This window comes from Crinia signifera, chromosome 8 (assembly GCF_055691185.1).
Source record: "Crinia signifera chromosome 8, ASM5569118v1, whole genome shotgun sequence".
Classification (NCBI taxonomy): Eukaryota; Metazoa; Chordata; class Amphibia; order Anura; family Myobatrachidae; genus Crinia; species Crinia signifera.
In genome coordinates this window covers 138250015-138263146 of record NC_139224.1, presented here as the reverse complement: position 1 = coordinate 138263146, position 13132 = coordinate 138250015, and the positions used below count along the sequence as shown (strand labels likewise).

The window sequence follows — 13132 nt, the reverse complement described above, 5'->3', positions numbered from 1 at the left end:
TTCTCAACTCCACGCCGACGTGGCCAGTAGGGCATGAAAAGGTCTGAGGACGCATACCGCCGCCCCTCGCGGGCTCGCTGCGCTCGCCACGCTTCGGGTTGATGTTGATCGTGGGGTGGCGGTAACAATTGGGGGGGCCATTTCCCAGTCAAGGTTGCCTATTTGGCCTCTGTGGCCCATTTAACATTGTTTCCTATGCCCACATCGGGTCCATTGAGGCATTTAACAGTAAAATCGCGTCGGTCGGGCCATTTAACATTGATTCCTATGGGAAATCGGGTGCATCGCGTCGCGGGCATCGCGGGTACATTTATGGCCGGCCGCGACGCGACCGACGCGATTTCCATGTTTAACATGGGTTTCAATGGGAAATCGCGGGCATCGCGTCGGTAGCGTCGCGGCCAGACATAAATGTACCCGCGATCACCACGACGGGCGCCCTTCTAGGTAAAGAGTACCTATATTTTTATTTCATTACTTTAGCTAGTGAAGACATTACAGGGTGTAATGAACCTTTGAATGCTAATGGTGCCCGTACACTAATAAGATTTATCTTCAGATCTGGCTGGTTAGAACAAAAACATGGTTATGGATGAGTGACAGTTTGTCGGTTCTCCAGTATCTCTGGTCAAATGGTCAACTGTCATTTGCTCTCATCCATAACCATGTTTTTGTTCCAACCAGCCAGATCTGAAGATAAATCTGTGTGTGTATGGCCACCTTTAGGTTGCCATGAGAGATAGGCAAAATATCCATTAAAAATGCCAGCCTTGATCACCACGACTTTTTTGGGGTGCAATATGTAACTAAACTTCGATTATTTGACTTCGGATAATTTGCTGTCAATAACTAAAGTGATTTATATTCCTCGACAGAGGCCCTGGCATTTTTAGCGGCTATTTCGCACATCTCTCACAGCAACATTGGCATATAAAGGGTTAATATCACAGAACTAGATTATAACCTAATGTAAAAGGTACCTCTGAAAAATGAGTGGCTGGTTTCTCGGGGTAGGGAACTATAAGGCGGTAGAGGACCAAGCATTTCTGGTGGTCTTTCTGGCGGTTCAGCCTGGGGAAAGATGCAATAAGTTAGCAGAGAGGTAGAACACACATGGGAAAGTCAGTCTCAATTAATATTTATTTGCGGGCGCCCGGGGGGGCGGCTGACGTCATGCCCAACTGCCCCCACTGCTGATGGCGAAAATTAGAAGAGTTGGGAGGTTTGCCTTAAGGTGCCCATACACGGTACAATAATTGTATGAATTTTGAACTAGATCGCAAAGTATGCGATTTGCATGAGATGCGATGCGATCCGAACTATGCTCCACATACTTTTTGAGCTGTGCGATTTGATGTGCGTGGAGCGAGCATCGCATTGCACACAAAAACGCACATTGTATGGGCACCTTTAGTTCACAAGACTTTACTTTCAGTCTTTAATTTAAAAACAACTGTGATCATCTGGTTATCTCAACAACTGTGCTCACCTGGGCCCTTATTCTGATCTGTGCGGAAATTCCCGCATTCTTACGGAGCGGTCCGCACGCCACGGCGTTTTGCCGCATGCGGCCATCGTCCGTCGAAACGCCCACGTGTCCTCCGCATTCGGACGGACTCACTCTTTAAGAACAGGGCGTGTTTACGGACGACATACAAAGCATGCGTGTGCGGGAGAAACACTCCGATTCGGCACGGTATTACAGAGTATTACAGAGTATGCTCGGGAATACCGCATCCGAACGGGAGCCAAGCGGTGCTACCGCACGTAAGCGGAGTATTTACGCCAAACAACCCACTATGAAGTATCTTCTGCAATACATCACATGACCCACTTATTCAATTACCTATCCTCATAAAAAACTGCTTATTTGGAATTGGAATCAATTAGATTCCAATATATCCTTACAAGCATGCCTAACACATGCATTGCACACATTAACCCTTACAGCAATTGAAGTGCAATGGTTTCAATTAAAGCACTGACAAGCGGCCTATTAGTGAGTAATGAGTAAAGGAGTAGATTCTATTGGGTTCAGGTGTTAATGGTTGTAGTCATTAGGCGTACGTTCGCCTACCGCATGAACGAGTGGTGTCCGCAAAGCAATAGTACACTTGTGGACACCGCACATTTCTGCCCTTTTTGATCGCGTGCATTCGGAGTGGTTTCCGAATGTACGCCCCCCAACATAAGTGTACTCCCCCGTGTCCGCCCATGTTTCCGCCCCGTTTTGCCCACTTTGAAACTACGCCCATGTGTCATTCCGCATGACGCCCATAATACGCCCCTATTTCCCGAATGATAGCGGTGAACAGTTCTGGACGGGATTTGGCCGAACTGGTACCGAGTCAATGCGCGGCACATGCGCGTAGCGTTCTCCACGCATGTGCAGACGCCGTAAAGACGCGATCCGAAAGTACGCGGTAAAGTCCGCGTCAATCAGAATAAGGGCCCTGGTTATCTCAACAGCTGTGATCACCAGGTTATCTCAACAACTGTGCTCACCTGGTTATCTCAACAACTGTGCTCACCTGGTTATCTCGACAGATGTGATCACCTGGTTATCTCGACAACTGTGCTCACCTGGTTATCTCGACAACTGTGCTCACCTGGTTATCTCGACAACTGTGCTCACCTGGTTATCTCAACAACTGTGTTCACCTGGTTATCTCGACAGATGTGATCACCTGGTTATCTCGACAACTGTGCTCACCTGGTTATCTCGACAACTGTGCTCACCTGGTTATCTCAACAGCTGTGATCACCTGGTTATCTCAACAACTGTGCTCACCTGGTTATCTCAACAACTGTGCTCACCTGGTTATCTCAACAACTGTGCTCACCTGGTTATCTCGACAGATGTGATCACCTGGTTATCTCGACAACTGTGCTCACCTGGTTATCTCGACAACTGTGCTCACCTGGTTATCTCAACAACTGTGCTCACCTGGTTATCTCAACAACTGTGCTCACCTGGTTATCTCGACAGATGTGATCACCTGGTTATCTCGACAACTGTGCTCACCTGGTTATCTCGACAACTGTGCTCACCTGGTTATCTCAACAACTGTGCTCACCTGGTTATCTCAACAACTGTGTTCACCTGGTTATCTCGACAGATGTGATCACCTGGTTATCTCGACAACTGTGCTCACCTGGTTATCTCGACAACTGTGCTCACCTGGTTATCTCAACAGCTGTGATCACCTGGTTATCTCAACAACTGTGCTCACCTGGGGCCTTATTTTGGTTCACTCTTAGAGGCAAAATCCTTCTTAGATGGGTAAAACTATGTGCACTGCAGGTGGGGCAGATATAACATGTGCAGATAGAATTAGATTTGGGTGGGGTTTTTCTTCAAAGTGAGATATATATTGCAGTGTAGAAATAAAGCAGCCAGTATTTTCCCTGCACAGAAACAAAATACTCACCCAAATCTAATTCTCTCTGCACATGTTACATTTGCCCCCCTGCAGCGCACATGGTTTTACCCATCTAAGAAGGAATTTGCCTCTATGGGCAGTATTCAATGAGAAAAATTCTCCGTGTTTTATGGAGAATTTTTGCTTTTTTCGCCTTGGACGGAGCATTTTGCTCTCCAAAAGTGAACCACCCTATTCAATGTGAAATATTCGCCGTCTTTCTAAGTGATTTTCGCCGTCTCTCTCCGTGTAGCAATTCTCCATCTTTTGATGGAGAGCTGGAATGTGAACTTTTAATCTAAAAGGTTTTTTTTTTTTATTTTGGTGTCAAAAAATCAGGTTTTTTTTTCTGTGAAGGGGCATGTTATTTTTATTCATGTGCTTATAGCACATGAATATATATTTAATAAAAAAAAATATTTTTTAAAAATTTTTTTTTTTTTTTTACACAGTGCAGCCAGCAGGGGGCCGGAGCGCTCGAGCCGCTCATTAGATATTCATATATTCACTGCACCCGATCGTTAATATGCACGATGGGGTGCAGTGAATACTGGGTCCCCCGCTGGCTATAGGGGGGGGGGCAGCCTGTGCTGCCTGGGTCCCGGGGGGCCCCCTACCCTCCACATAGTTCTGGGGCATCCAGGGAGACTTTAATCTCCCTGGATGCCACCGTCTCACGGCTCCCTGTCAGCTCCCTGCCGCGGACGCTCGTCCGCTGCAGGGGTTAAGACTCGCCGCGAGTGGCGGCGAGTCTTAAATACATTGAATAGTGGGAGCAGGAGGCTCTGGAACACGGAGAGTGCCTGGCGAGAGAAAAAATCTCTCGCCATGCACAGAGAATTTTCTTCATTGAATACTGCCCTAAGAGTGAACCAAAATAAGGCCCCTGGTTATCTCAACAACTGTTCTCACCTGGTTATCTCAACAGCTGTGATCACCTGTTATCTCAACAACTGTGCTCACCTGGTTATCTCAACAACTGTGCTCACCTGGTTATCTCAACAACTGTGCTCACCTGGTTATCTCAACAACTGTGCTCACCTGGTTATCTCAACAACTGTGCTCACCTGGTTATCTCAACAACTGTGCTCACCTGGTTATCTCTTTAAAGCATTCAAAAACCCATTGTATTTCTTTTCTAGGTACAGTATATTACTATATATTCAAGCATTTGACAAGTAAATTAATTGTTAAAAATCAAAGCATTGCAGCAGTAAAGCAAAGAATAACCCCATTATTTCATGAATAAACAACACAAGCAGGTGGTTAAGTGGAAGGGTTTGAGGATCGGAATTGACAAACTTCAAAACATCAGGGCCTAATGTGGGCGCAGAGCCTGATGTTAATTATTTAATAGTCCATTGAAGTTCTTTGATGTAACAGTGGATAGTTTGGATTGATGTCCATTGTGTTTACAGTTATTATCCTAGTCTATAGATGTAAAAATCCATTGCTCTGTTGCAGAAACTGACAACAATGGATATCTATACCAGGTTGAACTAGATGGACGCAAGTCTTTTTTCAGCCTTACCTACTATGTAACTATGTAACAAAATGCATGTTATTTTTTAATATTTTATTTGCAAATGCTGGAGAGACAAAGGTTGCCAACTGGCAATAGATGAGACATAGCAGTTATTTTAATTGATCAATTTACCATAGTTTTTATTGATCTAGTAACTAGATCAATAAAAACTATGGTAAATTGATCAATTAAAATCTAGTTTATTCATGGTCTTTTGTCAAGCAGTGGTAACATAAGTGGTACAGTTCAACAACAAGAACTACAAAAGTTTGCTGTTACTCATTATGTTGCTGTTTTTATATTTTACACAATGTCTCTATATTTTGTGGCAACAAACTGTTTCTGTTCATTTGGTGATGTATCATGTCTAAATACTTGATGGAAGTAAATTATTTTTGTTTACTTTGGTGGAGTGATACTATATTTGTTGGTGATGTACTATTCTGTAAACTTCATGGCATTATGCTAATTCTATACACTTGGTAACAGTATACCATTTTCAGGGGCGGATTGAACCACTGGGAACATGGGACAGCTCCTGCTAGGCCATGCTCCTCTCCGTGGCTTGCTATAGCCATGGTCTATTTCATTTCGGCTGCCTGGTGCCACAGATCCAGGATTTGCACTGTGGAATGCCAACTGTAGTTGGTTTGTGGACCAAGGGGGTGATTCAGGTTCACTCACAATGCACATTTGGGGTCTGATTCTGGTTGGTTTGCAAAAGCAAATCCTTCTTTAATGGACAAAACCATGTGCTCTGCAGGTGGGGCTAATGTAACATGTGCAGAGTGAGTTAGATTTGGGGGAGCTATTTTGTTTCTGTGCCGCCGGCTATATACTGGCTGCTTTATTGTTACACTGCAGTAAAGATATCAGTTTGTAGTACACATCCCACCCAAATCTAACTCTCTCTGCACACCCACCCAAATCTAACCCTCTCTGCACGTTACATCAGCTCCACCTGCAGTGCACATTGTTGTTTCCATTAAAGAAGGAGTTTGCTTTTGCAAATCAACCAGATTCAGGCCCTTGGTTTGCTAATGGGCAACACCATGTGCACTGCAGGTGGGGCAGAAGTAACTTGTGCAGAGAGAGTTAGATTTGGGTGAGTTATTTATACTTGAGGTAGTATACAATGTTTTCATATTTGGTAAAGATACAGTATACTACAGTATTTTGGCACACTTGGTGAAGGTATTATAAATTTGGAATACTTGGTGGTATATTATTTTTCATAAAGTTATACTACACTTTTCCATGCTATATACTAGTTTATTTTTTTTTTTTTTACTTTTTGGCATTTTGTCAAGTTATACAATATTATATTTGATGAAGGTATACAGAATCTGCATACTCGATTATTCACTTTGTATACTTGGTGTAGGTATACTTTTTTTGCATACCTTGAGGTGGTATACTGTTTTGATATACTTGGTGGAAGTATACTATTTCACCTTGAAAAAGATCCCAGGAGGAACGAAGCGCGTTGGTGGCTTCTGGAACTGGACTGGACAGTGAAACTTAGCGGACTCATATGTTACCAGACGGGGGACCTGGACAGTTCTTTGGGAACCTATTTAAAACACCTTGAATGAGAATCTCATTAACAAGAATGCTGGTTTATCCCCTGGGAACTAAGGAGGGCCAATGCCTGTCAACTAATGATGACAGCTCCCATCCCCTTTTTGGCATTCTCCAATGGAAATAAAAGTCAGATCTGACTTTTATTACTGAAGGGGAAAGAAATCATTAAATGGTAGGCAACCATCAAATTAAATCTCTCCCCTTCGGCTGCATGTGAGGGGATGTGTTCTCGTACGAGGGGATGCGGGAGCGGTGCTGGCGGCAGGGGGCTTGTATGGGGGTGCGGAAATGACCTGTTCACTAGGCTATGAATGTATGCAGCCTAGCAAACAGGTCTGAATCAGGCCCTTTGTCCTTGTGTGTTGGTTTAGAGGTGTAGGAACACATCATTGGTGGTTCTTGCCTTTGGCAGCTGATCTGCGCATAGGGATACTATCCTGCACATATGGTGAAGGCAGGGGCATAACTCCCAGAGACAATGGATGCTCCAGCCACTGGGCTCCAAGCCCTGGAGGGGCACCTGCATGTAAAGCAGCACCTGTGTGGTTCACAGCAGGATCCAAATGTGACCACTGCTTTTGCAATGGAGCACTATAGATAATGGTCCTGATAACATTTTCAATAGGGGACAGGATGGCTCCTGCCAGGTATCATTCAGCTTGCACAGCAGCAAGCAATGCTGGACACCAAGATGATACACACAGTGTTGTCAACCACACCATATTTGGGATGGGGGGGCACCAAATGCCACTTGCCTCTGGGCGAATGAGATGAACTTACGCCCCTGGGTGGAGGGCTGCTGTATTTGTATTTTTGTATTATATTTTTTTACCTGAGATGGAGATGGTGCTGGTATTTGTGGATCACTCACTGGGGTTTCTGTTTCTTTTGCTGGCTTGGAGCGAAACCAATTAAACCATCCAAAGGTTGAGCCCTATGAGAGAGGATTGATGACTTGTAAGATAAGGGATGCACTAAGCCATTATACAAGATATCTGAACAGTGCAAATCTCAAAATGTTTGTTTGACAGAACTAAACAACCTTGCAACAAGTTCAAAGCTTTATTTCTTCTTAATTAGAAATCGACTACATTTAAATTTAGCCCAGCGCATCCAAAAAGTTTATAACTCGGACTTCGAAATATTACTATGCAGATGGCAAACACACAAAAAATTACCACTGTATAAAATTTTACTTACCATAAGCAATGTACAGTGTTATGTAGCCCTTGTGATGTTACAATAATTCATTGTTAACTTAATTAGGGTGTAACTTAGAAGTACTGCATAAAACCAAAAGTTGCATTAATAATTGGGTTTAGTAGAGGACAAATCAATAAACATTACCTTACAAGCTTGGCGCACTTGTTTGTATCAGTACCAAGCAGATTTCTTTAATGAGAGTTCTCAACCAGGATGTTATATAAATTGCATGCTAATACTACAATCCAATGGACTGGTTTACACTCAGGATGTGTCTAAAAACGAAGAGGCCCATTCATTAATGAGTGATGAATCTCGTCGTGGATAATAAAACTTGTTGCAGATGATAAATGGTGATCGAGCCAATCAGTACGCAAGTAATTTTTTAAACCCAGGACAGCTAGGAGCTGATTGGCAGAAGCACTATTTATTAGGCCTGATTCCGTATCAGTTGCAGTTTAGCAAAAAAAAAAAAAAAAACTGCTTTCTGTCGCATGCTGGGAGCCTCCCAGCACAGGACAATGCCGCCAGGCATGACAAGTCCCTCCCATGATGCAATTGCTATATAATTGCAATCGCACTGCAGAAATGCAAACGCAATACAATGCATTTGCATAACGATGGAAGCCCCTTGTCTGCGCGGTGCAAGTCTAGCTGAGAGGGCAGACGCATGGCCACGTTTCCGGCTCACAAGGGCTGCGAATTGCCCCCAAAAAACGATTCGGACACATCTGCGCTATCCACCCAATGCCCCGTCGCCATCACGTTGCTGCCCTATCACCACCTCCCGCCATCACATAGATTGAACGCAACAAATTTTATCATTCACAAGTATTATCACTTATTGATCAATGAGCACCCAAATTACACAGAGACTAGTATCTTAATAGTATATAATTATTTAACTATATTTATTGATCACTTAAGAGCATAGGATTTTGTACAGGGAGCTATATTTAATTTGTCCACTATTGGTTGCCACCCGGCCATATAATGAAAGTTGGGGGTGCAAATGAAGTAGAACAAGGCCTAGAGGAAACCCAGGAACTGAAGGTCACCGCTGGAGTGCAGTAATACAGAGCTTTGGCCCCACAAGCAGCCCTTTTAAAGCCACAGGAGGGACAGCCTAGAAGCGACTACAGTGGGGTAAGGAGGTCAAATCTTCAGGGTCATCATATATACCTTGCTCATATACAGCCTACGTATGGTGTCCCAACTGTCCCTTTTAATGTAAGTGATGCAAAATTAAAAAGGTTAAAAGTTTGGTACCTACCCTGGAGAGCTACATTCTACCCTGGGGAGCTAGATTCTAACTTTCTTGGTCCTCTGCAGGTTTGCACGGAGAACCAATGTTTTACTACAGTGCATGCGCATTTCTACGCATGTGCATGCACTGGGTGCAGACGTGCACGGCGAACTACAATTTCTCCATTCTGTTCGCACCCACCAGTGTGGGCGGGGGGCATGGTATGGTGGTGAGGGGACGCGTTTCATAGGTGTTCCAATGAAAATGCTGGACTTAACCACGGAAAGGAGGCAGTGGCGCGGCTGCCGGGGGTGGGCAGCTGACATCACCGGTTGTCAGCTGCCTGCCCTGCTCTTGTGCAGGGCGAACGCAAAACTAAGGCACCTGAGAGTGTCTTAGTTTTGCGTGCTCGTTTTAAATCATTCGATAGTCGCTGACCATCAAAGAATTCGATCCCCGCATCCAAGGCTGCGAATGGATATTTATACAAAACATCCATTCCATCCTCGTCGAGCAAAGAGGGGGAAGGAAATTTGCAGCGCTGCATGTGGATTGAATAAGGTGCAATGTGTTTAATGTTTCTAATGGTTTTTTTGTATCGTTCAGCATAAAGAGAACAGTGTCCATGTGCTAGATTGTGTGCGGCCTGAAGGGGGTTAACTGCCACGGTAGCTGGGTAGCTTCTTAGCATGGCAGTGTTCTGGATTACGGAACATTAAAATCAATTTTGGCAAGAAAACTGATGTAATTCCATAGAAAAAAAAAAAAGATCACATAAAAAGCAATACATCTGTTGCTGATATTTTGCGTTAGATTTTTTAGTTCAAAGTCTTTGATTAATGATTCCCTATGAGCTTGTTTTGAATAAAAGCACCAATTTAATTTAACAGAAAACAGTACGGATGAATTTAAAGATTTATCCAGCTCATATCTCCCCTCTCGGTGTTGCTGCTTGCTGGTATTGTAACGTACACAAGGCTATTTAAAATGTAATCACAAGCAGTATGTTATGTACAGAACAAAGACGAACTCCAGGGAGAACATAATCAATGCTGATTTTGCCCAAAGCAGAAGGATAGCTAAGCACTTGGAGCATTAATTTACAGATCTGCATGAGGCCACAATCTGCCATCAAATGACCACATTAGGGAGAGAACAATGCACTTTGGGTTTTATGCAGAGTTCACTGCAAATCTGTGTATGGAATGTACTGTACCTTGGGTGTTTTCTCACTACGCAATCTTCCTAAGAAATAATGGGCCTCATTCAGACCTGTTCGCTAGAATGTGTATGTTCCCAGCCTAGCTAACAGGTAACAGCTGCCCGGCCGAATGCCAGCACCCCCTACCCCCCCAGGCCCCGAATCCCGTTGCTAGAATGTGAGGGGATGTGTGTGCGAACACATTCACTCTCATGCGGCCAACCGGGAGAGAAATCATTTGATGGTCGCCGACTATCGAATACTTAATAGTTCGGTAATAAAAATCGGTCTACACTTTTATTCCAGCCACTGAACGCCTGAAAAGGGGACGGATGGTGAAGTCATGTGACGTCAGCTGCCCATACCGAGCAGGCATTGCCACACCCCTGCTGCTGCCCCCGTCCCTTCCCTGGAGCGAGCGGCTCGGTGAGTGCAAAACTCGCCAAAGCCGTTCACTACCTGGGTTTGCGAACATCAGGAAAGTGGCCAAATTCGGACGTGAACTAACGGGTCTGAATCGGTCCTAATGGTGCATTGCATGCATCCTAAGGTACAGATGGAGCCGAGCTTAACTTTGCAGGGGCTGGCGATTCTATCACGCGCACACGAGACGCTTGCACACCCCTTGGCAAACATAGCCTGCCGCCGGTCCCCACCGCTGGTCCCCCTCGCCGCCCTGACACCCCCCCCCCCCCAAAACTGGGCAGCATCTCCCTGAAGCAGAGACGGGCAGGGAGACGCTGCCCAGCCACCATGATACTGGGACGCGCGTGTGCGTGAGACGCACACGCGCCCCAGTCCCTATCGCCGGCGCTCGCCAGTGCAAGGGATCTGGCGAGCGCCGGCCAAAGATAAAGCTGGCTCCATCTGTACGTACACATTATGTGCTAATCATTAAAGATATGCACAATAACAATATGATTGTGCATATCGGCTAAAGTATACACACTATATTGTTAATGATGTGTGCTCCCGTGGGTCCTTAACGACCCCCTCTGTTATCTGTACATGCCGTCAATTTCTGGCAAACTTGTCAGGGACAGTATGCTCCTGGATGCGGTTGCTTAATGATATTGTTACCAATGCAGTGTATTGTGTGTCCAGGAGTATTTATTTTTGTTAATTAATAATTAACAGCTTCTGATATAGCGCAGCATATACCATTGCGCTTTACAATAGGAGACAGTTATACAACAAACTGGGTATTTACAGACAGTCAAAGGTAGGAGGATCCTGCTCGCAAGCTTACAATCTATAGCAGGCTTTCCCAACCATGGTCCTCAAGGCACACCAACAGTGCAGGTTTTAGTGATATCCAGGCTTCAGCACAGATGGTTTAATCAGAATCGCTCAGGTTCTAATTAAGTCACCTGTGCTGAAGCCTGGATATCACTAAAACCTGCACTGTTGGTGTGCTATGAGGACCGTGGTTGGGAATGACTGATCTATAGGGAAAGAGGCATTGATACACAAGGATAGATATTCTTTATTGCATTATTCTACCAGAATGCAAATGTTCCTGGTGTGCTGTATGATACGGTGACCCAGCAGTTTGGCCAGGGGTCAGGAGGATGGAAAATGTGAAAAAGAAGATAGTGGATATATGTGGCCTGTACAGTGGGGGATGTGATTAGATAGGAATGGTATATGAAGGTTAGATGTCTGGTTCTGGAATTTGAGCTTGCCTAAAGAGGTGAGTTTTCAGGGAACGCTTGTAGGTTTGGAGACTGGAGGAGAGTATTATTGTGCATGGGAGGACATTCCACAGAGTGGGTGCAGCCCAAAGAAAGTCCTGCAATCAGGAATGGGAGCGAGTAATGAGTGTGGATTAGAGACGTAGATCTTGCGAGGAGCGTAGAGGCTGGCAGTTCAAGGGGAAAATTATTAATGATATCGCTAGTTAACGACATTGAGGCTGATTCAGACCCGTTGTTTTTGGTCCAAAATTCGTCCCCATCACCGATGTTTAAAGTTTGCGCATGCGCAAATCCTAGAAGCGATCGTCTTCAGCAAGTCTCACACTTGCCGAGCCTTTCGCACCAGGAAGGGAGGCCCGGAGGCAGGCAAAAGGCGGTCGCCAGGGAACGCCCAGTGATGTGTTGTCGAACACATGTTACAGGTGAGATTAGTGTGGTGGGGGGCAGGCATTCGGCTGGGCAGCAGGCAGCGTTTACCTGTTCGCTAGGCTGCGAACATACACAGCCTAGTGAACCAGTCTGAATCAGACCCATTGCGTAATGTGTACACACCCTTAGGTTTAATTCCATTTGGGACTGATGAGGCTGTAACTCGTTAGTGTAATGTAAATTCAGAGTGTGTGCTGACCTAACTGCAGGCTACTGTATGTAGAGTTGTGTATTCAAACAGAGCATTTACACCATGTACAGACCAGGTCCAAGCAAGCGGTGATGAAGATAACAGCTATTAAACAGAACATATGGACGGAGGCAGTGTGGCCGCAGTGATACCCACAGCTCTGTTTATACAATAAAGAACCTTACATCACCTTTTTTGTATCAGTGTTCCCAAGCGGAGCTTCATCTCTGGATTGGTCCTCTCTGTCATCATCTTCCATAGAGACGGTGGAGATTTGCGAGACAGCACTAACCCTTCGTGACATGTGTGCGGCCTACAGCATACAAGAGAGCACACATTTATCAATAAACTGTGAATAATACACAAGATTGTTACCTTGTAATATTTGTAAAAAAAAAGAAACAAGAACAATCACAATAGGATAGCCAATGGGTCTACAATAAAAGAAACACAAAATATGAGTCAAACATAAGTCTCGGGAAGGCTATACTGTATGTGATAAATCCATGTCTAGAACTTCAAAAATACATTACATAGTGCTCCAAGGTAGCTCTTCCTTCTTGGTGATGGAATTCCTCCATTGATGTATGGCTCATTAACTTTGTTGCTCTACTATATGTCGGAATTCTTATCTG

At 44.7% G+C, this 13132-nt stretch overlaps 1 protein-coding gene across 6 annotated transcripts in view; it reads right to left on the bottom strand.

Annotated features, from left to right (window-relative positions):
- Positions 1-13132, bottom strand: part of SEC16B (SEC16 homolog B, endoplasmic reticulum export factor) — a 169219-nt gene that overhangs the window by 29958 nt on the left and 126129 nt on the right. For all 6 annotated transcript variants that reach the window (XM_083157257.1, XM_083157258.1, XM_083157255.1 and 3 more), the window contains 3 exons: positions 12688-12810; positions 7364-7465; positions 981-1071 (listed from right to left, as the gene is read on the bottom strand). In XM_083157257.1, the coding sequence (XP_083013383.1) occupies positions 981-1071; positions 7364-7465; positions 12688-12810 (316 nt within the window). The remainder of the gene's footprint in view (positions 1-980; positions 1072-7363; positions 7466-12687; positions 12811-13132) is intronic.